General features: G+C 43.3%; 1 protein-coding gene and 1 long non-coding RNA gene across 3 annotated transcripts in view; one reads left to right on the top strand and one right to left on the bottom strand.

The window, feature by feature from the left end:
• LOC135970248 (uncharacterized) overlaps positions 1-26,566 on the top strand; it is a 163,222-nt gene that overhangs the window by 38,712 nt on the left and 97,944 nt on the right. The gene's annotated exons all lie outside the window — the stretch shown is intronic.
• LOC135970247 (aldo-keto reductase family 1 member B10-like) lies at positions 4,916-16,353 on the bottom strand. 2 transcript variants are annotated; one of them, XR_012432872.1, is made up of 10 exons: positions 15,949-16,353; positions 14,980-15,147; positions 13,773-13,889; positions 12,709-12,786; positions 9,262-9,384; positions 8,860-8,966; positions 7,904-8,425; positions 7,731-7,814; positions 7,003-7,085; positions 4,916-5,281 (listed from the first exon to the last, which is right to left on the bottom strand). XR_012432872.1 is itself a non-coding variant. In XM_065542578.2 (10 exons), exons 1-10 carry the CDS (start codon positions 15,976-15,978, stop codon positions 5,239-5,241), a joined length of 915 nt encoding a protein of 304 aa, XP_065398650.1. In that variant the 5' UTR covers positions 15,979-16,353; the 3' UTR covers positions 4,916-5,238. The 2 variants fall into 2 exon arrangements, 1 of the variants encoding a protein (XP_065398650.1); XM_065542578.2 differs by having other exon boundaries at positions 8,344-8,425.

The following is a 26,566-nucleotide window of genomic DNA, read 5'->3' as shown; positions in this document are numbered from 1 at the left end:
GGGGAAGGAGTGTCTGTAAAGAACTCAAAAGTTAGTCCTCCTTCCAAATAGGGAATGGAATGTGAGCTACTACTGATAACGCCTGGTACTGTGGCATGCCTGGGCATCTAACAAAGGCAAAAAGGGAAAAAGGAGAAAAAGGAAAAAAGGTGGAGGGGTTACTATGAATTAGAGAATAAAAGATTGATCACATTATTTGAAGAGAAATCTCATCATATCCCACACATCCATCCATCCATCCATCCATCCATCCATCCATGAATCCATCATTCATCCAACCCTCATCCATGTATCCTCCACCCACCCTTCATTCCATTCATCCTTCCATCCTTCCTTCCCTATTTCCATCCATCCATCCATGCCTGCCTCCATCCATCCATCCATTCGTCCATCCATTGTTCCACACATTCCATCTATCCATTTATTCACCAGATATTATTGAGGCAGGGGAATATAATAATTAACAAAATGCGGAAATCCCTTCTGTCATAGAGCTTACATTCTAGTGGGTAGAAACAGGGTAAGCAAGCAAACAGCAAATATATAAAATATAAAACACATGGATAAAGAAATGCTATGGAGAAGAAGAAAACACAGAAGGCCAAGAGGAAATATCAGAGGAGATGGGTTAATTTTAAATAGGATGATGAAGAAGGGCCTCTCTGAGAAGATGATAAATCAGCAAGGAAATTAAAAATACAAGTCAGAATTATTATAATACCTGAGGGCACAGCATCTCGGGCAGTGAGAACAGCAAGGGCAAAACCCTGAGGCACAAGTACTTCTCCTGTGTAATTTTTTAGTAACGGTCAAGGTTCTCTTGGTCCCCACCAACTCTCCCTAACTTATCTAGGGGTTGACATTTTTTAACCAACAAAAGTGCTGGAAGGCAACACTCTAAGATTTTAAGGGTGCAAAACTTTCATGACGTTTCTGGGAAAACGCTTACAACAAATGAGGAAAAACAAATGAATTAGATAGAATTTAAAATTAAATGTAATCAAATTCCTCTGCATTGTACATTCAGAATACGTATTTTCAAAAATGGAAAGACTTGTTAAATGAGAATAATTTGAAATAAAAGTGTCTTTTTCATCTGGTTTTCCCAGTGGATGTATAAAATAACTAATTGAGGTAAATCTGTTATTTTTAAAATCCTTAATGCCTTTCTAGAATGTAAAAGTTCATTTCTTATTGTAGAAATTTTGAAAATTATATAAAAGTATAACAATAATAAACTTGTTGCCAAACATCATAGAAAAAAACTCTGTTACACAAATATTCATATCTTTCTAGATAGATTTGCCTTGTATTTCTAAGTTTTGTTGGTTTGATAGTGAAAAAGGCTTATTTTAATTTGCGTTTTTATTACTAGTCTGTACAATTTTTCATGTCATTTAATGGTCAACTTTTATGTACCAACTTTCTTTTGGGCATCTTAGATTTCTCTTATTGATATGAATAAGCTCTATTGATTATAAGAAAATTGCCTAATGGTTTTGTCCAGGTCTGTTTACTTCCTGTTGTTTGTTTGTTTGTTTTTGTTTTCAGATGGAATTTCACTCTGTCACCCAGGCAGGAGTGCAGTGGCGCAATCCGCCCTCTGGGTTCAAGCAATTCTCCTGCCTCAGCCTCCTGAGTGAGATTACAGGGGTGTGCCACCATGCCTAGATAAGTTTTGTAGTTTTATTAGAGACCGGGTTTTGCCATGATGGCCAGGCTGGTCTCCAACTCCTGACCTCAAATGAACCACCCTCTTCAACCTCCCAAAGTGCTGGGATTACAGGCGTGATCCACTGCCACTGGCATATTTTTGCATAATTGTCAGTTCAGAGTTTACATTGCTATAGTCATGAACGCTCATTAAAGCAAAAAACACACACACAAAAAAACAATAAAACACTTATTTTCAACAATCTTCACTCCTCAGGGTTCTTTCAAATTTTAGTGAAAACTATTTTCTACAGAAGCCTCTTTGGTCTGTACATTTTTAACTATAATGTACAGTTAAATCTCACAATAATCCAATAACTAGGGTCCAAATTTTGTTTAATAATATTTCATATAGCAACAGTCTCATTATGTTGCCCAGGCTAGTCTCAAATTCCTGGCCTCAAGTGATCCTCCTGCCTCAACCTCCCAAACTAATGGGATTACATGTGTGAACCACCAGTCCCAGCTGGGTCCAAATTTTTAATCATGTAAAATGCAGCATTGTTGCAAGGTTGTTGAAATGACTGGAGCAGCCCTGGACAGTCAGGCATTAAGGGGTCTGGCTGGGAGATCCAAATCCCTTTAGGTCCCAGTTATAGTTTGGCATCATCTGGCCGGCATTTGCCAGATCTCACTTCAATACAACAGGGGAAGTCTAGCCCTCCGGACTACCTGGGCCCAGCAGGACAGTCACAGTGATTCCACAATCTCCATGGTAGTTGCTGCCCATCTTTCTAGCCCTCTCTTAGACAATGAATGGAGAGAATACTTGAAACATAAGAGCCTCACTCCTTGCCTCCCTACTTCCCACGACGAGCTCCCTTCCTTTTCCACACTGAACTTACTTACCATCTTCCTCTCTGTGGTTACTCCCCTTCCTTTCTCTTCATAAGGCAAATTCCCTACATTATCATAAGAGTTATTTAACACACATCTGTAGTGTATACCTTAGATTCTCTCCCCATAATGGCAGCTTTGGTTTAGTTGTTGAGGATGGTGGCTTTATTTTCGACCAACTGGGACAAAATAGTGAACAAATTTTAGGATGGATGCCTTGTATTTGTTACAGTTGTGACATCGAGGACCATGAGACCTGCAAGGTTCTCATTACTCGAGATATAAATACTGAAAATATAATCAGATAACTTGCTGGTGAGGTGGCGCTTGCCTGTGATCCCATCACTTTGGAAGGCAGAGGCGGGAGGATCACTTGAGGCCAGGAGTTCAAGAGCAGCCTGGGCAACATAGCCACATCACAAGATGATGTCTCTACAAAAATTAATTAGCAGGAGGTCGTGGCCTGTGTCTGTACTCCGAGCTACTCATGGCGCTGAGGCAGGAGAATCATTTGAGCCCAGGAATTGAAGATTGCAGTGAGCTATAATCATGCCACTGCACTCCACTCTAGCCTGGGCAACAGAGCAAGACTTGTTCTCTACAAAGACAAAGACAAAGTTATTCTACAGAATAACTAAGAGGTGCTTTTTACAACACAGCATTTCTTCACATTAGCTTTTTAAATTTACCTCTGTTTGGTTAAATTCAAGTGAAACAAACAAAAAAAAAAGCCACATAAAAGAAACCCAATCATTTTCTCCTATAACCTAAGCTTTTTATCAAGCAAGTTATAATCACAGTCACATGAAGAAGAAAATTTTCACCAAATGCGCACTAAGGAGATATCACTGCACTCTGCATTGAAATTGCTTCCTGTGTATCAATTGTATACATTTTATATTCGTTTAAAAAGCACCCAGTCTATGACATTGGGTCATTGGGTATGCATGTGAACATATTTTCTAAACATACAAAAACATAGATGGGAAGTGTAGCAGGCAAAGGTCTGGCCAGGAGAAAAGAAACTGTGCTAAGATTTTTACACATTGGATGTTTGATTCAAATAATTGGTTATAATAGGTGATCAGTTACACGTGATGGAATAGCTGGGCTATCAAAAGGAGAAGATGAGGCAACTCGGTTTAGCAGCAGCAGGAAGAGATCCTCGCACATAAGGAAGAAAGACAAAGAAAGGGTGCTGCTCCCTCAACCCAGAAGCTTTGTCTGGTAGGAGATAGAATCAAGGTGGAGGCTGCCTGGAAAAAGCTGGGCCCACAGAGGAATGTGCTTTCTACTGGAGATGCCACTCAATGTCAAGAGACAGAGAGAGAGGGAGAGAGAAATGCCTGGCTCTTCCCTTCTCCAGCCCTTCAAGCTCCTAACAGTACCTCTCACTGAGCAAACCCAGGGGAAGTTATAACATAGCAAGGAAGCCTGGGAATGTAGGTGTACCCCTCAACCCCAATCAGAGGGTGAGGGGAATCACCAATTTGGGATAGGCATTTGCCTCTGGAGCGAGAGTCAGGGGAATGGGGATCGGGACGTGCACAAAGTGATCCTCGACCATATTGGTAACCCCTAATTTCTTTAATTTTTTTTTTTAAAGGTTTGGAGACAATATGGCAAAATGTTAGCATTTGTTTTTTGGTTTTTTGTTTTGAGACAGAATCTCTCTCTGTCACCCAGGCTGGTGTGCAGTGGTGCAAGTCTGGCTCACTGCAAACTCCACCTCCCGGGTTCAAGCGACCCTCCCACTCCAGCCTCTCTAGTATCTGGGACTAAGGTGCACACCACTACACTCAGCTAACACTTGTTAACATTATAATGTGGGTGACCAGAGGCTCATTACTTTATTTTCTGTGCATTTCTATATAGTTGGAATATTTCATAAGAAGCGATTATTATAGGACAAACAGAAATGTTCCAGATTAATGGCAATAGTAAGCATCTTTATTGTATTTCCACCCTAGTTTCCAAGGAAATGCCACATCTCTCTCAGTGAACAGTAGCATCTTTGTCTAGTTTGCAGGCTGTGCCATTGACTCTTTGGCATGATGGTGTATTGAAGACAAGGTGGGAGAGCAAGACAGGGAATGGGTGGAGACAGGCAAGGAGGAAAGGTGGCAGGAAAAGACTCAGGAGGAAGAGGATGACCATCGATCGCTGTGAGCTCTCCCAGAGCCTGCCTGCCTTTCAAACTTGGTTCAGTCACTTACTACCGGGGTGGCCTTGACAAGTTCCTCCTCTCTCTCTCCTAAGATGTTAATAGTACCTACCTCAGAGGGGTCATTTTGAGGATTCAGTGACTTCCCCCACAGGAAAACACTTCACGTTGTGTGGGAACATAGTCCACTCTCAATCCATCTTGGTTAACATCATTATTGTTTATTATTGATCTTTACATCCTTAGTGTTGGCAGAGTTTCTGGTGCTTAAAAAACATTTGTTCAGATCAGAGAAGTGGAAAAAATTGTCATTTGCTTATTCAAGCCATATTTTCCTGTGATATTCTGATCCTAGTTGCACATACAGAAATACATGTCTAAAACAGCACCTCGATTCTGGTCTACAGCAGGACGAAGTTCACTGTGATCTCAGATAAGCTTGGCTAAAATAGGACTTGATGGAGATAGTCACACTTCAGTGAAGAAAGAGAATTCCCTGTGTAATGTCACCAGGAGATTCAACCTCAAAATTCTGCATGGAAGGGGTAGTCCTCCAAATGAGAGGATCTGCAGAAACAAACAAACAAACAAAAACAGAGAAACTGTTCCATCAAAGCAACAGCTCTGGATCAGAAGGTATTCTTCTCTGGTGGACTCTATGGTATTTGTGTTCTCTCAGCCACCTCCCTGCAAGAACACAAGAAGGGTGCTCACACCTTGACCTTCCCTCAAACCGATACGAGGGCTTTGCTAGGAAGGAGGACAGACAGTGACCAGGGCACGGGAAACAACTCGGAATGACAACTCATGGTAAGCCTGGTGTCAGGTGAGGCAACTGACAAGTCTTGTCCCAATCCACTGTCACAACATCATGAGGTAGGAAATACCAGCACAATTGACAGCTTGGGGATTGTTATGAGTATTAAATGAGATAATAGCACTGGCAAAGGGCTCAGGACCTTGGCACATTCTCAGCGAAGGTTCAATGGATGTTAGCTGCGATTAGTATTATCATCCTACTTTATAGGTAAAGAAACCAACTAGGTAAAACTTGGAAATTTACCCTATGTCACACAGCTAAGAAACCAGTGTTAGAGTTGGATCTGAGGCCGGGTGGACTTACTCCTGAGCTATCAACCCATTGCCTCCACTGGATATGATGTTCATTGGAAGGTCAGTGGTTCATTTTGGGGGATAGTCCCCTTTTATGTTCACCCTTCCTTTTTACACTAAGCAGCTGCTACTTTGTTAAGCACTGATTAAAAATAAGCCATTATAAGATGAGGAAAGGCTGCTGTGATACTAAGGGTGGGCAGAATAGATATGAATATCATGACAAGCAAGCTACGCTTGAGATACTGAAACCATTTTTAAAAGCTGAAAAATCATTTTGGCTATAGAAACATTGGAAGAAATTCAAATTGGCATTGAATTGCAGACCTCGCAGTAATAAATGCCAGACAACTCTCTTTGATATATTTAATTAGATACATTAATCAGAAAGTATTGATTGTAAAGAGATGATTTAGGATTCCCACCTAGCCAGAGTGAAAACTTTCTTTCAACCACTTATCTGACATTTAAAGTAGAGTTACCACCACCTCCTTTAAGAGGCATTTGGAGATTATTTAATCCGGCCTCCCCGGCCTTCTTCCCTGAATGTTCTAAACACAATCCCACCTCAGGGCCTTGGCACCTGCTGTTATCAATGCCAAGAATGCTCTTCCCCCAAATATGCATATGGTATGTCCCTCACAGCAAAGCCTCCCTTGACCCACCCTGTATAAAGGATCTGTCCCACTACCACCCACCACTTCCTATCCACTTTGACCTACTTTATTTTTCTGTCTAGCATTTGTTACTGTGTGACACACAAATTTTGAGTTGATTTATTTCTGTTCTGTCTTCTTCCCTCCCTCCATAAGCACGTGGAGGCAGCAGCTTTGTACAGTATGATAACCCAAGCATCTAGAAAATGCCTGGCACATAGAGGACCACTAGATATTTATTGAATGCAGGAATAAATGAATGCTCTGCCTCCTACCTATTGACAACACACCTTCTGTTACAATTCTAGCTCCACATCCAGAAGTTCAGACAATGAGCAGCAATTAGAGATGTGTCCCTCGCAGTGATTCCCAGGTACCCCAATTTTAACTTTCAAAACCGCCCCAAAATTGTATTTGAAGACACAAGTAGTCCCAGCAGCCTTCTAATTCTTCCAACTAACCCTCTACCAGTTTAGAAAAACTCCTAGCAATGCTCCTAGTTAACTCCATGCCACTTACTGCAACATCTTGCAGGCCCTCCAGTTTCTGTTGAAGCTGAGGATGGTTGCCATCTCCTCATCACTCAATTTAAAGTCAAAGACCTGGAAAGATAGGAGTTCCGTACATCATCAGTAGGGTCGTTACTGCTGTGACTGGAGACTACCAGCAATTCTAGCAGGGAGTTCTAGCAGCACAAACTGGTCAGTGGTGTTTTTCCATTATGTCCACGGGATACAAATTTTTCTCTAAATTAGGTCCTACACAAAGACCGCAGTATTTGTAGTGCTCAGTGTTCCGGGGGAGGGAGACCAGGCTCACAGGTACTAAGCCCCAGGTGTGCACAGGCCCTGTATTCCATGATGCGCCCTTCTAGAAGACAGTTCTCCAAGGACAGTTCACACCTCCTTTGCTGCCGGAAGATGAGCAGGGAGGCCAGGACAGTCTGCTCATGTGGTGGCCCTGGGTTTAGCTGCTCAGGGGCAACTGAGGGTCTTCTCAGTGGTGTGAGGCACAGCTGTGCTCAGACCTGACAGGGCTTCAGCAGGCACTGTCCCCAGCATGTCCTCAGCCCATGGATCATTCATCTCAGGTATACTGAGCCTAGATCCCTGGGCTGGAAAATGATAGGGTGGTAGGAACGGAGGCGACCAAAGACAGTGCAGGGATGAGGTGAGAAGCCTAATGACAGGGTCTGTCTCTGCCCCACTTCCCTGAGGAATACCAGGGCTAACCAGCCGGGATCTTACCTGAATGTTCTCAACAATGCATGCCGGTGTCACAGACTTGGGGATCACAATCACATTCCTCTGGATATGGAAATGGATCAGAACCTGTGTGGAAAGGGGACATCAAGTTTCCACTCAGCTACAAGGACCCCTCCTTTTATGGAAAGGAAGAATAAAACATTTTCGCAGCTCACTGTGGCTTCAGGTACAATCGCTGATACTGACTGAACCCTTCGCAGCTACTAGACTTGTGCCAGCTCCTTGCTTCATTCTCTCCCTTCATCTTAGGGACAAACCTGTGATCTTCATTTTTCAGGAATAAAGAAAGCAGTTTGGGTCATAAGGCTGATCAGAGGTAGAGTTGGCGTCTGCACCCACATCCCTAGACTTCAAAGCCATGCTTTACGACTTGGCTGTAGGGCTTAACAGGAAGCTGTGAGGCAGAAGCTATCTTTGTTTCAGTGACAGCTCTTGTGTTTCTTGAGGTTCCAACAGACTTCGAAGGAAACACTTTAGAGGGCTTCAGCTCCTGTGTTCTTCCCCTTTAAGGAGTTAGTTGAGAACAACACAAGAAATGAAACATGAGACTGGAAGAAATAGTTGTTGGATAACAAGAAAAATATAAATATGATACCTGGGCTGTGGTTTTCTTGTGCTTTGCAGCAATCTCCTTAATCTTGGGATCCTCCAGCAGGGAAGGGTCCTCTGGCTTGGCCCTAGAGGCAGAAAGATGCTGATGTGAACAATCACCATGTCTACCATGTACAGACGGACACCACTCCAATGAGGGTCTCAAGACCGATCATAAGAGCCTCTCCATCTGGGAGACAGGCAGGAGGACCTGGAAGCTTGGTTCCTTCCCCAGGGCTCTGAAGTCTCAGCATTTTGCAAAGCCTGGTTCATGCTTGGGTGGCTGAACTGGAAATATTCCCAGAGGGTCAAAAACGTCGCCCATGTTTTTGTTGTTGCTGTTGTTGTTGCTTTTTAATTCCCATTTGATCCCACTGTCATCCCATTTGGTTGTACCAAATGCATTACCTTACACACGTTTTTCTTTCCAGTGACTTATGGTCTCATACCAATATTTACCAAACATAAAATAACGTTTTAAAGATTATCAAGAGAAGGATCTACTGCTTGGAAGCCTCACCAAGGTCTATCCGGAGAGCCCAGCGGGCTGTAGGCCGTAACGGTGATGCCCTTGGAGTGGCAGTACTGGATCAGTTTCTCCTGCGTGAGGTACGGGTGACACTCAACCTGCAACAGCAGACAATTCGCATCACGGGGAAAGCTGGCTGGCTTTTTGAGTTGTTCATAGGGAGTTCTACACACACACACACACACAAAGAGACCACCAAGCAAAGACCAAACACCTACCCACTGAGATTCTTGCTAACACACCCATGAGATCAGCCTCACACCTCCCACAAGTGTCCTGATCACTGACCCCTGAGATGACACTCGGGGCATAGATAGCATTGAACATTCCTCCCAATGTTTAAGAAGTAATAGGGCAAGACCTTTATTTAGCCTTATACTAAACAGAATTTACCTGGTTAGTCACTGGTTTATATTTCAGTCCAGGTTTGTTCAAGAGCCTCTCGATCTGGAAGTGGTTGAAATTGGAGATGCCAAGGGCTTTCACCAGCCCCTCATCCACCAGCTCCTCCATGGCCTGTCATAGAAAGGAAAACCTTTTGGGCAGCCACAGAGGGACTACAGGGACCCTGGCTTGCCTTAGTCCTCCCTGGGACAGAAATTGCTAAAGGATCCAAAACAACAGGGTTAGCTGAAGCATTCACAGGAAGTTTCAGTCCAGGGCCTGGGTGCCCAACAGTGATGGGTCCAGCCCTACTGCCCCTCCCCAGCCCAAGAAAAACTAGGAGTAACAGGTAAAGATTTATATTCTTGCCACTCTCACCTTACACGTAAAGAAACACATTCAAAATTATACTGCTCTATACAGGGGAAATATGAAGTTTTGTAATGCAAAAAATAAAAAATAAAAAATGAACATTTGCAAGCTTATGAGATGATTGTATTTTTAATGAATATAAATGACAGCAGGTAGCTACGGCTGTGTGTGAATTGTACATCCAAACCTTGGCAAGCTGTGTTAGGAAGAGGCTGCAGCATGTGGAGAAGCCTCACTTGTGGGTCCTGAGTCACTTTCTCCCACACCAACCATGCTCGGGTTTGCAGGAAGGTCATGCATATAGATTATGCCCTGGCAGGGGCACCTGGGCAAGGAGTTGTGTGGGGCTGAAACCTGACCCACCGTCTGCATATCCAGCCATGCTTCCCGGTACAGAAACTACCACCAAGGAAGGGAATCTTTGTTTAACTTTTAGCCTATATTGGGCATTTTCCAAACTTGCCCAAAGATATCATATATGTTAGCAGCAGCCTCCAATGCAACATGTATTTATTAGCCATCTATTACATGTTCCAGAAGTTGTCAGGATGTAAAAGTATACAATGTGCTTCCTTCTTCTGGGATTCTTACAGTCCAATTAAAGTGCCAGGGTTCCCTTCTATGGAGCCATCAACCATGACCGTGAGGCTGCCTCAGATAACATGACCGTGGCATAGACCGAGTCAGAAAGGAAAGAGAAGGAAGAGATTCACACAGCCTGCAGCTGTCAGGGCAGACCTTCAGGTAGAGTTTAAACTGCGTCTCAGAAAAAAAAAGAGAGAGAGAAAAGAGGGGAAAATCATGGGCCTGGGTTTCAGCAAACTAGGGTAAGTTTTTAACTCTTGTAGGCCTTAGTATTCTCTTCTTAAAAGAAGTCTTATAATACATGCTAATAATATATATCTTTCTGATGCACATTATCAGAGGCTGAGACAGGAGGATTGCTTGGGGCCTGGTGTTCGAGACCATCCTGTGCAACATAGCAAGACTCTGTCTGTACCAGAAAAATTTTTTTCAATTAGCTGGATGTGGTGGCATGTGCCTCTGATCCCAGCTACCTGGGAAGATTGCTTGAGCGCAGGAGTCCGAGGCTGCACTGACCTGTGATCTTGCCATTGTACTGCAGCCTGTGCAACAGAACAAGACTCTCTGAATTAAAAAAAAAAAAAAAAAGTAATATCAGTGGCTGGGTTTCACCCCTGAGAGTTTCTTACAGATTTTGTCTGAGTTATAGCCTAGACATTGGGATTTTTAAACTCCTCAGGTGATTCTAATGAACAGCCACATTGAGAACCACAAGTGTAGATGAAGTAGTTCAAATTGGGCAGTAGAGTTTAGATGCTATGAAAACATAAGGTTCCCAACACTTCTGATGGGGCAATTAGATAATATAAAAGCTATTGTACATCATAGGTCAGGTTAGTTTGCCTGTCTTCGAACTTGACTTCTTTATACTTTTTCCTCCCCTCTGCTGGTGGTGGTCAACGAGGTTTCTACTGAACTGGCTGTGGGTCTACAGAAACATCCAGCGCTTTCATATTCAAGTCTGCTCGTTTCAAATCAGAGCCTCTGACCTTGATCACTGATATCTTTTCATGCCTTTCAAATGTTGTATTTAGCAGTCATCCTTGTACTCATTCAGAAAACAGCACTGTGAGACGCAGGCTACACTGACACACGAGCCATATTAACATCATCGTAGGAGCTAAGGCAAACTGATAAAATGTATTGCAAATGGCCAGGTGCAGTGGCTCACGCCAGTAATCCGAGCACTCAGGGAAGCCGAGATGGGTGGATCCCCTGAGGTGAGGAGTTTGAGACCAGTCTGGCTAACATGGTGAAACCCTGTCTCTACTAAAAATACAAAAGTTAGCCGAGCGTGGTGGTATGCACGTGCAGTCCCAGCTACTCAGGAGGCTAAGGCAGGAGAATGGCTTTAACTCGATAGAGGAATGTTGCAGTGAGCCAAGATGAAGCCACTGCACTCCAGCCTGGGCAACAAAGTGAGACTCTGTCTTTAAAAAAGAACGCTGTGCTTGTGGATTAATGTTTTTGAAGAAACAATACACAGAAAAAGCTACGTTTAGTTGAATCATGTCAATTCTAAGCATTTCAGAAAGGTGAGGCTTAATATATTTTCCCTTGTAAAACACAATACAAACTCGCAACTACATGCATCCCTACACAGACAGCTGCCAAGATAACATCATTAACTCTTGGAGTCATATGCCAGTGTTCATTTATAACTCATTCCTCCACTTCGTTCTCTACTAGCATTTGCAAAAGGATATAATAGTATAATAAAAAATGATCAGAGAAAACACTGATCCCTTAATTCACTTTGAATGTGAATGATGTGAAACAGGTCATGATGTGATCTGGGAAGCAGCGCACTCAGGCTCCCTAATTTCCGGATGTGTGTTCACTGCATGCCAAGCGCCATGCTGATGGCTTTGGTGGTTGGACTTGTGATTCAGATGAGTCTGGGTCCAATCCCAGCTCTGCCACACACATTGTGACATGACCTGCGCAAGTCACCAATCAATCTAGGCTTCAAATGTCATTATTTATAAAGGGGGATGTTAACCCTGCCTTATAGGTTTAGATGATTACATGGTGGCTATGACTAATGTTGCTGGCATGTAAACCATCTTAATCTTTATTGCACACTCAAAAATACATAGTAGTAGTATGTGTTATAAGACTTCTTTTTAAGAAGAGAAAACTGAGCCCTACAAGAGTTACAAAACTGATCCTAGGTTATTCAGCTGCTATGAGAAAACCCAGGCCCAAACCTCCTGTTCCAAATGGCTCGTCCTGGTTTGAGAACAGCATGTATATTCACCAAAGTTGGGTACATTATATTTCCAGTCTTATTTGAAGACTCAGTATTAGCCTTGAAATATAAATAGTATCAGATGCACCCAAAAGCCAAAGGTGATGAGGAAGATATTAGAAGAGCTACAGAATCACAATGATGAAATTAGAAAGCATCAGGCACATGGCCTCTTTCATATGAACGGGAAGTCTCATGGATAACTGAAGATTTCTCTCCCAGCACACTTAGAGGAAGCTGGAACCTACCTCCCAGGCATCCAAGAACGTTGCTTTTCCACCGATGATATTACCTTTATCATCTTTGGGGTAAAAGTCATCCCCAGACTGTAAATACAGAATGAAAAGTTTACTGGAATCTGCATCAGGACACTTGGTTCAGCTAAACAAGGTTTCAGGGTCCTGACTCTTGCTAAATACCACATGTGCATACCAGGTTTTCAGACTCTGTAGTACATACTACAAGAATGTGAGTTTAAATAAAATCTCTATATCTACTGTAGCATATTAATCCATATATTTTAGAAACCACTGGATTGACATTAAGATCTGCGGTTAGTACATTCCAGAAGCCACCTTTATCACCATGGACATTCACCTCATACACCTAGATCCTGTGTACACCCAAGGGCAAACATTCATTTCAGTATCACTGGAGAAGGATTAGATCTCCAGGGTGTGGTTTTCTGGGGAAGATATTGGCCAGCTTCTATCCTTGCAGCCTCTAGAAGAGACATGGAATAAGGGATGGCAGGCCATCAGCACTCCCGCTGGTCAGGAGGGGAGAGAGCTGGAAATTTGTCTCTCCCACCCCTCAGGAGCAGGTAGAGCAGAGCCCCAGGCAATGGGAGCCACGATGACTACTGGCTTCCTTCCAGCATCACCGCACTTGGGCTTTTTTCCAAGATGCCACTCCTGGGGTGTGCTTTGCTTAAGAAGATAATTAGGCCCTGGAATATAGTTATGCATGTCTAATCCAAGGGATTTCCTGGGAGGGCAACTCTGGGGTGCAAAATCAAGACAAAGGTGATAGGGCAGTTGCAACTTGTCTGGGCTGCCAGAAGTCATGGCTTCTCTCAGACATAACTGCAAGAAAACGCAGGCATGTGGCCACCTCAGCAGCACACATGGCCTCAGCCTCCCTTCCACGCCAGCGTCTTTCTGCTCCAAGGTCTCTTCCTGACCACCTGACACTCCCAATTATGAACTACAAGGTCTCCTGCTCCAGTCCACACCACCTCTAGCCCTGGTGCAGCTACTATTTTCTGGCAGCTGCTCAGAAACTAGAGGCTGAGAAAGGGAGTCGCTCAAACCTTGAATCCCTGTGGCCAGTGAATAAGATAGAGGTCCAGATAGCTCAGCTTCAGGTCCTTGAGGGTCTTCTCAAAGGCTTTCCTCACAAGCGGTCTCTCAAAAAACGTGGGCCACAACTGCAAGAGTGTAGCAATAGGCTGTTAATATTTGGAGAAGGAAGGGCCACGTTATACCCATTGTCCCTGCCTTTTGATTTGCACCCTGATCTAACCTGGCACAGGCCATTTATAACAAAGCTGATTAAGATCCACGACACCGTGTGGAAGATCACCAGGGCTCAGCACGTCAATGACATGTCTTAAGTGTTAAAACCAATTTACTTTTTCAACTCTCCTAGTACTCTATATGTCTCTCAGATCATTTAATAAATGTGGCCACACATTTGAAATCTGTTTACCTGTCTCAGTCTCTTCCTCAACTGTGGGCTCTCTGAAAGGAGGACTTGTGTGTAACTTTTAAATGTCAAGAATTCTTAGGCCTTCAGGAAAAGATGGTCCTTTATCTGACCTATATGATAGGTCCCTTACGAAGCCTGTCAGGCCCCAAGTGATAACTTTATAAGGGCTTTATCCACACTTGGCTGCTACACAGTGGGGTCTATTTGTCCCACCAGATATATGCAATTTCCATGTACCTAGAACTAGTGTTTTTTCAGCAAGTTGTGTATAATGTAAATCCAGTGATTCTAAACCCCCTCACACCCAACACCCTCTTCTTTTTTATAACATTGTGTACCTCACCTTTTACTAGATCAAATAAAGAAAATCATATGTGGCAATAGAAAAATGCTCCTACTGTTTTCCAAAATGCCCCCGACTGAGAACTTTAGGGACACAGTGGTGGAGACCACAGTGCTGACAGGGAGACCACACATCAAGCCCTGCCTGCACCCTTGGCCTCTGACTGCCTCTGGGCAGATGGTGGATCCCTCTGATGGGAAACAGGGAGGCCCAGGGCAGTGCAGGGCTCCATGGAGACAAGCCCACTGTGGGAAAACCAACCCGCAGGCAGGTGGCGCAGCAACGACATGTTCAATTATCAATAGCGGCTTGGAGTATGGATAGAATTGTATCCACGGATGTTATCAAGGCAGGGATGAAAAGGGCTACATGTAGAAAAGGCTGACAGAGATCTCGCTGCCGACCCGACCCAGATACTTCTGCCTGCCTTCAAGTGAAGGCCTCGCACCCAATGTGCCATGTGCACCTTGCTGACGATGAACAGGTCCTCCCGCTTCACAGCCTGCTCTTGGATCTTCTCTTGGATGGCTTCCCCCACCTCATGTTCATTCTGATAGACATAGGCACAGTCAATGTGGCGATATCCTGCATCAATGGCCACCTTCACTGCTTCTTTCACTTTGCCGAGAGGAGACTGAAAAGCAAAAGAAAAGCCCATCACACATGTATTTTTTTTTTTCCTTAAGAGAAGGGGCCTTGCCATGTTGCCCAGGCTGGCCTCACATTCCCAGGTTCAAACAATCCACCCAACTCCCGAGTAGCTGGAATTACACCACATTCAGCAACCAACATAGTCTCTTATCCCCAGACCACCTTCAACAGGCTGCCCCACATGGCCCAGTTTCTCCAAACCAAGGCCTCACTGGGGTCTCCTGGGCCAGGGAATATCTGGCAAAATTTAGAAAAGTTTTCAAAAGAAGAGAAGGAAAGTGAATTAATTTGGGATTACAGGCATGAGCCACCACACCCGGCCAGTTCTGCATTTCTAACAAGTTCCCAGGTCATATGGATTCTGCTAACCCAAGTCCCAAACCCTGATCTACAAAGGGGTGCCAAGGACTTGGGGCTCTGCATCCTCTCCACAACCACCCAGCCCACAACAAACCCACAGCCAAGTGGGGAAATGTTGAGCCCAATTAAGTGTCCTAGAGCCAGAGAGAGAAACTGCCCCGGAAAACAATTTTATGTCCAACAGCTGCTTGAACTTTGATACTTGCTAGAGAAGCTCTCAGGACTGCTGGGAAAGCCAGCCTTGGAGCTTTGCAGCCTGAATCAGCTCTGAGAAAAGAAAGCAACCGGAGTCCCGGCTCCAGGACTGAATCTCACCTCTCCAAACCCCTGCCCGACCTCCAGGCTTTCCTGGCTGAATGCAGACAGAGAAAACACCCAAACGCCCCTCCAGAGAAGAAGGCTGCGCAAAGATTTGCATATTTACCTGCCATGTGCCCAGGCCCACAATGGGCATCTTGGCTTTGGTACTGAGCTCCACAAAGGTGGTTATGGTTGGCGCAGAAATGATTCTGAGTGAGCAGGTAGAAGTCTGACGTCCTGCTGTGTCCAGAGTTGGTTGCTTCTGGTGGGTTCTTGGTCTCGCTGACTTCAAGAATGAAGCCACACACTTCGCAGTGATTGTTACAGCTCTTAACGATGGTGTGTACAGAGTTTGTTCCTTCAGATGTGTCTGGAGTTTCTCCCTTCTGGTGGGTTCGTGGTGTCTCTGACTTCAAGAATGAAGCCACAGAGCTTCGTGGCGAGTGTTACAGCTGTTAAAGGTGGTGCAGATCCAAACAGTCAGCAGCAGCAAGATTTATTAGGAAGAGGGAATGAACAAAGCTTCCACAGCTGGAAGGGAACCCGAGCAGGTTGTTTATTCCATTATTTATCCCCGCCCATGCGTTGCAGATCGGTCCATTTTGCAGAGCACTGATTGGTCCATTTTGCAGAGCACTGATTGGTGCATTTTACAGAGTGGTGTTTGGTGCATTTACAGTCCTTTAGGTAGACACAGCGCTGATTCGTACATTTTTACAGAGTGCTGATTGATGCATTTACAATCCTTTAACTAGACAGAAAAGTTCTCCAAGTCCCCAGTCGCCCCAGGAAGTCCAGCTGGCTTCACCTCTCAATCCTCCCTCTAAACAGGACATCCTAACTGCTGTTAGGAATTGGGCGATGTCCACTCTAGACACTTCTTGCTGGATACGGATGAACAAGAGGCCTTGCAGTTGTAGTGTCCTTCAGAGGGGGAACTCTTTAGGCCAGTCAAAGGGCCAGCAGGTCGGTCCAAGGGTCCTCGGTACAAGTTGTTAGTCGAGCACAGTTGGGGTTCCATTTGTAAGACCATCTGTAGCTTGATGGTGTCAATCCTAGAGGAAACAAATTTACAAGGAGGTTAAAAATACAGGGCCCAAAGGTGAGTAATAGCAAGATGGCTGTCACGGGCCTAGAAAGGGGAGAAGCCATGTTGCCCAACTCCAGAGGTTGGCATAAGAGTTAGAAAGGCACTGTCTGATTTCAGAAGCCTTTTCCTGTAAACGTCGGGTGGCATCTCGTACTATCCCTGACTGGTTAGTGAAAAAACAATACTCTCTCCCTAAAAAGGTGCAGAGCCCTCCTTTCTCAGCAGTGAGGAGGTCAAGGTCTCGGCGGTTTTGGAGAGTCACTACTGCCAAATAGTCTATTTGGGATTGTAGAGTAAGGATAGATTTCATTATTTCTTGCAAACTGTCTGAGAAATCCTTTGAGAGTGTGTGATAGTAGGATAATGAAGTAGATAAACTGGCTATTCCAGTTCCTGTAGCAGTAGCTGTTCCTAACCCTGTAAGTAGGGGTAGTAGTTATATGGCTCTGCACTGATGGACTTGAGTTTTGAGAGGCACTGATAGGGTCTGATTTCCTGGGGCAATGTTAATGTTGGGACTTAGGAAGACTAAGGTGCAGGTGCCTGTCCACTTAGTGGGGAGGCAGATATAGGTTGACGTTACACAGAAGAAGAGTATGCCTTGCTGGATAGTCAGAACAGGGTATGTATATTAAAAAGGTGTGTGAGTTTGTTGTTTTCATTTTCCCATACTCCTAGAGGACTTGCCAAGGTAAATACAGTGAGTGTCCGGAAAGGGGTGTTGGGAGCAAACTGAATGGCTCTCTGTGTTCTATTTTCCCATTGGAGAAAAAAACAGTTTGTATCTACTAGGAACCATTCAAGAGAGTGCTTGAAAGATGGCATGAGATGGGATGAAAGATTGGTGCGTTTTTGCAGAGTGCTGATTGGTGCATTTACTATCTGCTAGCTAGGGAGAAATGTTCTCCACGTCCCCACTCGATTCAGGAAGTCCAGCTGGCTTCACCATTCACTGCTTTTTGTTTGTTTGTTTTTGAGACGGAGTCTTGCTCTGACTCCCAGGCTGGAGTGCAGTGGTGTGACCTCGGGTCACTGCTACCTCCATCTCCCGGGTTCAAGCAACTCTCCTCCCGAATAGCTGGGATTATAGGTGCCCACCATCACTCCAGTCTAACTTTTGTATTTTTAGTAGAGACAGACTGGTCTCAAACTCCTGACCTCAGGTGATCCGCCCACCTCGGCCTTCCGAAGTGCTGGGATTACAGGCATGAGCTTCTGTGCGTGGCCACATCCTGCTTAAGAAGGCTGGTGCTACCTGCTGTGGGAAGAGCTGGAGCCTGGCCACAGTAGCTTCCCTGCCCTATCCAAACAAGAAATCCCTTCCAGGCTTTTGTGAGATTGACGATTGTGTGAATGAATTATTACACATGGCAACCTTGTGTAAAGTTCTCTTACATAAGAGTATCATCGGCATTTTTGTTTGTTCATGATGAGTCAAGAAATTCAAAACAGCCCAAAGTTGGAAAGTAGTGAGGGAGAGAGAGGGGAAGGAAAGAAGAGTAGGGGGAGGGAGGGAAGGAATGAGGGAAGAGTACAGAAGAGAGAAAAGAGAAAGAAAACGAAAGAGAGTAAAGGTAGGGAGGAAGGCAGGAGGGCAGGAAGGCAGAATGGCAGGCAGGCAGGCAGGAAGGAAGGAGAAAGAAAGAAAAGAAAGAAGAGAAAGAAAGAGAGAGAAAGAAAGAAAAGAAAGAGAAAGAAAGAAAGAAAGAAAGAAAGAAAGAAAGAAAGAAAGAGAAAGAAAGAAAGAGAGGTAAAGAAAGAAAAATGAAAGGGTAAGAAAGAAGCCTGGCCAACATGATGAAACCCCATCTCTACTAAAAATACAAAAATTAGCTGGTCATGGTGGTGAGAGGTGAAGCCAACTGGACTTCTGGGTTGAGTAGGGACTTGGAGATCTTTTCTGTCTTACAAGAGGATTGTAAAATGCACCAATCAGCACTCTGTAGCTAGGATGGTAAAATGCACCAATCAGTGCTCTGTGGCTAGTAGAGGTTTATAAAATGGACCAATCAGCACTCTGTAAAATGGACCAATCAGTGCTCTGTAAAATGGGCCAATCAGCATTCCTTAAAATGGACCAATCAGCACTCTGTAAAATGGACCAATCAGCAGGAAGTGGTCAGGGAAAAATAAGGGAATTAAAGCTGGCCATCCCAGCCTGCAGAGGCAACCCACTTGGGTACCCTTACATGCTGTGGAAACTTTGTTCTTTTACTCTTCAAAATAAATCTTGCTGCTGCTGACTCTTTGGGTCTGTGCCATCTTTAAGAGCTGTAACACTCACTGCGAAGATGTGTGCTCCATTCTTGAAGTTAGTGAGATCAGGAACCTACCGGAAGGGACCAACTCCAGACACAGTGGCCATGTCTGTAATCCCAACTACTTGGGATGCTGAGACAGGAGAATCGCTTGAACCTGGGAGGTGGAGGTTGCAGTGAGCAGAGATCATGCCACTGCACTCCAGCCTGGACAACAGAGTGAGACCCTGTCTGAAAAAGAAAGAAGGGGAGAAAGAAAGAAAGAGACTAAGCAAAGCAAAGAAGGAAAAAAAAACAAGGATTTTCTTTCCCTGTGATGGTTTCCTCTGTGAAATGGAGTCTAGGGAGGAGAGGTAAGAAGCAGTGTTTCCATTTTAGAAGTGGCAATTCCAGGTTCAATGCAGAGATGGTCAAATCCTGGGCTGATTAGAGTCAGCTGTAACTAGTTGGTAGTCAGCAATCTAGGGAACATGATACAGGCCTGTGCCATGCTGTGACACACCATGACAGGCCAGGGCCACGTCACAGCATCAGCTTCGGCTTGAGGGTAGTGGGTTTTTCTGTTTTTTTCGCGTTCTTGTTTATGAGGTGGGTTTGCTTGAAAATTGAAATGGACTTGAATCTCTGGGCTGTGGTTTATGACAGCTCTTAGAGGTCAATTGGCATGATATTTTGTACCTATGAGTGAAATATCTTAAATTTCATTGATGTTTGTTAAATTATCTACTTCGACATTAATAATACATGCATGGGCCGGGCATGGTGGCTCACGCCTGTAATCCCAGCACTATGGGAGGCCGAGGAAGGTGGATCACTTGAGCTCAGGAGTTGGAGACCAGCCTGACCAACATGGTGAAATCCTGTCTCTGCTAAAAATCCAAAAATTAGCCGGGCATGGTGGCACATAGCTGTAGTCCCAGCTGCTTGGGAGGCCTGAGAATCACTTGAATCTGGGAGGGAGAGATTGCAGTGAGCCAAGATTGTGCCATGCACTCCAGGCTGGGCGACAGAGAGAGACTCTGTCTCAAAAACTGATAAATAAATACACGCGTGCCTCATCATCTGGTGGCCACAAAGTCTCCTGGATCTGCACATGGGGCACCTTATTTTCCCAGTGGATACTGGATGACATGCAGGGTTAGTATTGTTGAAATAGTAAATCCTTAGTGATCGTCAAGCTAAATAACAGAGAGAGGGTCCCTAAAAGAAAAATATTTCTCTGAGAGTAGAGCACTGCAATGGGAATACGCATGCCAGAGGTAAGTATGTGTATATTTGGGGAAATAAAGCAAGACAAAAATTTTTCAGGGAAAAAATGAGGATTATCTAATTGCTTTGAAATAATTAGCCTTGGCTACAAAGATCAATCATGAAAGTGTTAGTCTGAGCTTGGACAGGCAGTTAGCTGTTCACAGGTCCTTGCAGAGTATGTTTTTTATTCAGTTGCAATGGCCTTTGTTCAACTTTGTGGTTTTTGCCGTCTTTCATGGTAATTTTGGTTTTCAGTTGTACAACCATTAGAACCCTCCTTTCATGGCCTTCTGAGCTGTATTTGTTTTTTGTTTTTTGTTTGTTTTTTAACATTAGTGACTCCATTTTGATTCTGACCATTTTTACGTGATGCACAGAAAAAAGAAATGTGTATTATTCATGATAATATTCCTTCGAGAACCACTTAACTATGAATCGGTGAGGAGGAAGATCTTTTTTAGATAATTGAGATTAAGAAGGTATATCGATTAGCTGTTTTCGTGTAACAAACCAACTGGTTATAACAGCAACCATTTATTTGCTAGTGATTTTGTGGGCTGGCAGTTTGGTCAGGAAGCAGCTGATAAGCTGGTATCAAAACCACGTGGTGTCAGCTGGGTTTCCTCACCTCTGTGGGCTTCACTGGGGTGGAATGGGATGTCAGGGAAGGCAGGAACCCCTCTTCACATGTTTTTCATTTTCCATGAGGCTAACCTGGACTTGTTCATAGGTAGCAGCATCATAGGAGGCCTACTCTCGGAATGTGTGCAGAGTCACCTGTCACCTTCTATTGATCAAAGCAAGTCTCAAGGCCAGAAAAGGGCCAGGGAGTAAGGAAATTGATTCTACCTCTTGAGGGAATTTGTTACAGGGAATTTTGGCTTTTTTTTTTTTTTTTTTTTTTTGAGACGGAGTCTCGCTCTGTCACCCAGGCTGGAATGCAGTTGCACAATCTCGGTGCACTACAACATCTGCCTCCTAGGTTCAAGGGATTCTCCTGCCTCAGTCTCCCGAGTAGCTAGGACTACGGGTGCACACCACCACACTCAGCTAATTGTTGTATTTTTATTAGAGACGGGGTATCACCATGTTGGCCAGGATGGTCTCAATCTGCTGACCTTGAGATCTGCCTTCCTTGCTCTCCCAAAATGCTGGGATTACAGGCGTAAGCCACCATGCCTGGCCAAATTTTAGCTATTCTTAATCAACCCCAGAAGGTTTAATAAGAACTTTGATTAGCTCCTTTCTAGCTTCATGAATTTACCAATCTACTCCTGGTTTTGCACCTTTAAAAAACTCTCATATTTTAAAACTGATGAATATATGTCCGTAAGACGCTTTACTTTGTTAAAAATAAATAGATAAAAAGTTGAGAGAAAATTATTTTGTAGAAGAAAAATGAATGAGGAGTAGTGTCATATTTCCTTCTCACATCCGTTTCTCTAAGAAATGGATCTGTCATTAAATGTCTGCTCCTAACCCATACTGTTTGAATATAGAGTGCTGTTGGCCATGGTCTGCAGATTATTTATAATCAGCAGCAAGGGGTTACAGTGTAATGGCTTACAATTTGGTGGGGTGGGACCACGGACTAATTGGAGTTTTTTGTTTCAGTCCTCACAACTTATTTGAAGCAGGAGGCTTGGCTGTTCACCCTTTGTACTTAGTAGTCCACCAAACATCTGCCCAGCCACTACAGGGACTTTTACACTTGCTTGATTCTTTGTGGTATGGACATAGACACTTATCAACATGGGATAGCTTCCTTTGAATCTGCTCCTCTCCACATGGATGACTGAACAGGCATCAAACAGAAGGGTTAAAAAATGACTAGCCTGAGTTACATTGATGACAAGATGACCTTCTGTTGAAAAAAAAAAAAGAGAATAAACAAGTGATTATTAAGGGGATTACCTCAACCCAGTGGGTACAGTGGTCTATTATTACTAATAAGTATAATGACCAATTGAAAGCATTTCAGTATAATCGATCTGAACACTTTGAAATGGTCTCAACCCTGGATTTCTTCCTCCAAAGGGCCATTTACTTAGAACCTGCTTATTAGATTTTTTACATATTAAGCAACTATCTATAACTTGCTTGGCCAGGGTGTCAATTACTATACACCCATAAACCCGGAGAACTGCATCGCACATTGCTTGGGGTCCCCAATGGGTCCTTTGACATAATTGAGACAGACTTCCCTCATGAGAGGTTTTGACAACATTTCCCTTTAATCTGGTAACATCCATTTCCTTTCCGCATTTTCTTTAGCTCCTATTTTTATCAACTTCTTTTTTTCAATGGAAGAGAAAACAGGGGTTGCAGTAGGAGGAGGAAGGCATGGAGTTAAATGGAAAAAATGGCAACATGTTTTGCTATTTGATCTGCAAGATTATTTCCTCAACTTGTGAAAGGCAAGTCCTTTTGGTGCCCTGGGACATGTACAATAGCTGTCTCTTCTGGCAATTGGAGATTGTTGAGGACATGAGCATCAGTTCTATTTGAAACAAATCTTGGCCTCTACTATTGATAAGACCCCTCTCCATCCAAATTTTTCCAAATGTGTGTGCCACCCCAAGGGCATACTTAGATAGTTTTTTCTTGGTTTTGTAAATGTCCTAAGGCTTAGCTGAGTGCAAACACTTCACACCCTTGGGAAGATCAATTATCCGGCCACCTTCCTGATTTTACTTTTTAAGCATCTTTCCATTAATCACTGAATACCTATTATGTCTTTTTCTTTTAATCACCTGGGAGGATCCATCTATGAATAACTGCTGTCCTGTCTTGAAGGGAGTTTTTCCTAAGTCTGGTTGAATTTGGTATGGTAATTAATTAGATTTAGACATGTGTGCTCTCATTTTAAGTTTGGATTCCCCGTTAAAAAGCTTGCTGGATGAACTGAATTATTAGTAGTTAATATTAAATCATCTTTTGTCTCCTACCTTATTCCATGCACAAGAATTAGCTGCTTCAAGGATCTAGAACTAGAAATACCATTTGACCCAGTCGTCCCATTACTGGGTATATACCCAAAGGATTTTAAGTCATGGTGCTATAAACACACATGCACACATATGTTTATTATGACACTGTTCACCTTAGCAAAGACTTGGCACCAACACAAATGTCCATCAATGACAGACTGGATTAAGAAAATGTGACACATATACACCATGGAATACTATGCAGCCATAAAAAAAGATGAGTTCATGTCCTTGTAGGGACATGGATGAAGGTAGAAACCATCATTCCCAGCAAACTATCACAAGGACGAAAAACCAAACACTACATGTTCCTACTCATAGGTGGGAACAGAACAATGAGAACACTTGAACACAGGAAGGGGAACATCACACACTGGGGCCTGTTGTGGGGTGGGAGGAGGGGGGAGGGATAGCATTAGGAGATATACCTAATGTAAATGACCAGTTAATAGGTGCAGCACACCAACATGGCACATGTATACATATGTAACAAACCTGCACATTGTGCACATGTACCCTAGAACTTAAAGTATAATAAAAAAGAAAAAAATAAATAAAAAAAGAAAATAAATAAATAAATAAATTTAAATTACTAAGATTAAAAAAAAAAAAAAAAAAAAAAGAATTACCTGCTCCTCTTATTGCCGTGGTCTTGCAAGGCTCTCCTTCCCGCTTTGCTGGGAATCTGGATTTATTCCTTACAACAAGTGGGCCTTAGTCTCCCTCACGCTAGGGCCATGGTAACTAGACAGTAGGATGCACCCCTCTGGGTGGGGCGACCAAAGGCCCCTTTCCCAAAGGAGAATGTTCGAGCCTCAAAGTTGGACGCCAGAACTGTTAGGAATAACGCTCAAAATCTTAAGGAAATTGAACACTTGAACAAAGGATTCTTAGCAAAGCAATTTTACTTCTGCACCGAGGGGTGCCTCCTTGGCCAGTCGCCATGAGAGCACACATGAACAAAAGGGCCCGAGAGCCTTTATTCCTGACGCAAATACTGCCCTTGTATCCTTTCTCCATTGGCCAGGGTCAGGTCGTACAATCTAAACTAATCCCGGTTGGCTAAACATCTGACTTTTTAAGATAAGGTGGGCATGTAAAAAAAAAAGCAGAGAATAAACGGGAAGGAGTGTCTCTAATGAGCTCAAAAGTTAGTCCTCCTTGCAAATAAGGAATGGAATGTGAGCTTCTACTGATAATGCCTGGTACTGTGGCGTGCCTGGGCATCTAACAAAGGCAAAAAGGAAAAAAGGAGAAAAAGGAAAAATGGTGGAGGGGTTACTATGAATTAGAGAATAAAAGATTGATCACATTATTTGAAGAGAAACCTCATCATATCCCACACAACCATCCATCCATCCATCATTCATCCAACCCCAATCCATGTATCCTTCTACCCATCCTTCCTTCTATTCAACCTTCCATCCATCCTTCCATCCTTCCTTCCCTTTTTCCATCCATCCATCCATGCCTCCCTCCCTCCATCCATCCATTCATCCATCCATTGTTCCATACATTCCATCTATCCATTTATTCACCAGATATCATTGAGGCAGGGGAATATAATAATTAACAAAACGCAGAAATCCTTTCTCTCACAGAGCTTACATTCTAGTGGGTAGAAGCAGGGTAAGCAAGCAAACAGCAAATATATAAAATATATAACATATGGATAAACAAATGCTATGGAGAAGAAGAAAACACAGAAGGCCAAGAGGAAATATCAGAGGAGATGGGTTAATTTTAAATAGGATGATGAAGAAGGGTGTCTCTGAGAAGATGATAAATCAACAAGGAAATTAAAAATACAAGTCAGAGAATTATTCTAATACCTGAGGGCAGAGCATCTCGGGCAGTGAGAATAGCAAGGGCAAAACCCTGAGGCACAAGTACCTCTCCTGTGTAATTTTTCAGTAATGGTCAAGGTCTTCTTGGTCCCACCAACTCTCCCTAAGTTATTTGGGGCCTGACATTTTTGAACCAATGAAAATGCTGGAAGGCAACACTTTAAGATTTTAAGGGTGCAAAACTTTCATGAAGTTTCTGGGAAAACACTGACAACAAATGAGGAAAAACAAATGAATTAGGTAGAATTTAAAATTAAATATAATCAAATTCCATTGCATTGTACATTCAGAATACGTATTTTTGAAAATCGAAAGACTTGTTAAATGAGAATAATTTGAAATAAAAGTGTATTTTTCATTTGGTTTTCCCAGTGGATGTTTTGCCAAAACTTTGTTTTGGGCATCTTAGATTTCTCTTACTGACATGAATAAGCTCTATTGATTATGAGAAAATTGCCAAATGGTTTGTCCAAGTCTGTTTATTTCCTATTTTTTGTTTGTTTGTTTGTTTGTTTTTGTTTTGAGATGGAGTTTCACTCTGTCACCCAGGCAGGAGTGCAGTGGCACAATTTCGGCTAACTGCAACCTTCGCCTCCTGGGTTCAAGCGTTTCTTGTGCCTCAGCCTCCTGAATGGGAATACAGGGGTGTGCCACCATTCCTAGATCAGTTCTGTAGTTTTGTTAGAGACTAGGTTTTGCCATCATGGCCAGGTTCTGCCATGATGACCTCAAATGATCCACCCTCCTCAACCTCCCAAAGTGCTGGGATTACAGGCATGAGCCACTGCCTCTGGCATATTTTTGCATAATTGTCTGTTCAGAGTTTACATTGCTATAGTCTTGCACGCTCATTAAAGCAAAAAAAAAAAAAAACTTACTTCCAACAATCTTCACTCTTCAGGGTTCTTTCAAATTTTACTGAAAAATATTTTCTACAGAAACCTCTTTCATCTGTACATTCTTAACTATAATGTACAGTTAAAATCACAATAATGCAATAAGTAGGCTCAACATTTTTAAAATAATATTTCATATAGCAACAGTCTCACTATGTTGCCCAGGCTAGTCTCAAATTCTGGGCCTCAAGCAATCCTCCTGCCTCAGCCTCCCAAAGTGCTGGGATTACAGGTGTGAATCACCAGTCCCAGCTAGGTCCAAATTTTTAATCATGTAAAATGCAGAGTTGTTGCAAGGTTGTTGAAATGACTGGAGCAGCCCTGGACAGTCAGGCATTAAGGGGTCTGGCTGGGAGATCCAAATCCCTTTAGGTCCCAGTTATAGTTTGGCATCATCTGGCCAGCATTTG

The sequence above is a fragment of the Macaca fascicularis genome, chromosome 3 (genome assembly GCF_037993035.2).
Source record: "Macaca fascicularis isolate 582-1 chromosome 3, T2T-MFA8v1.1".
Classification (NCBI taxonomy): Eukaryota; Metazoa; Chordata; class Mammalia; order Primates; family Cercopithecidae; genus Macaca; species Macaca fascicularis.
The sequence above is the reverse complement of the archived record's forward strand: the minus strand, read 5'-3'. Positions and strand labels throughout refer to the sequence as shown.

What these genes read in the sequence shown, in the direction of transcription:
- LOC135970247 (XM_065542578.2), bottom strand. Translation starts at nt 15,978, where the DNA reads ATGCCCATTGTGGGCCTGGGCACATGGCAG. An exon ending in ACCTGTTCATCGTCAGCAAG is followed by an intron (nt 13,890 to 14,979) that starts GTGCACATGGCA and finishes ACACTCTTGCAG; the next exon opens with TTGTGGCCCACGTTTTTTGA. An exon ending in ACAAGAAAACCACAGCCCAG is followed by an intron (nt 7,815 to 8,343) that starts GTATCATATTTA and finishes CTTTCCACACAG; the next exon opens with GTTCTGATCCATTTCCATAT.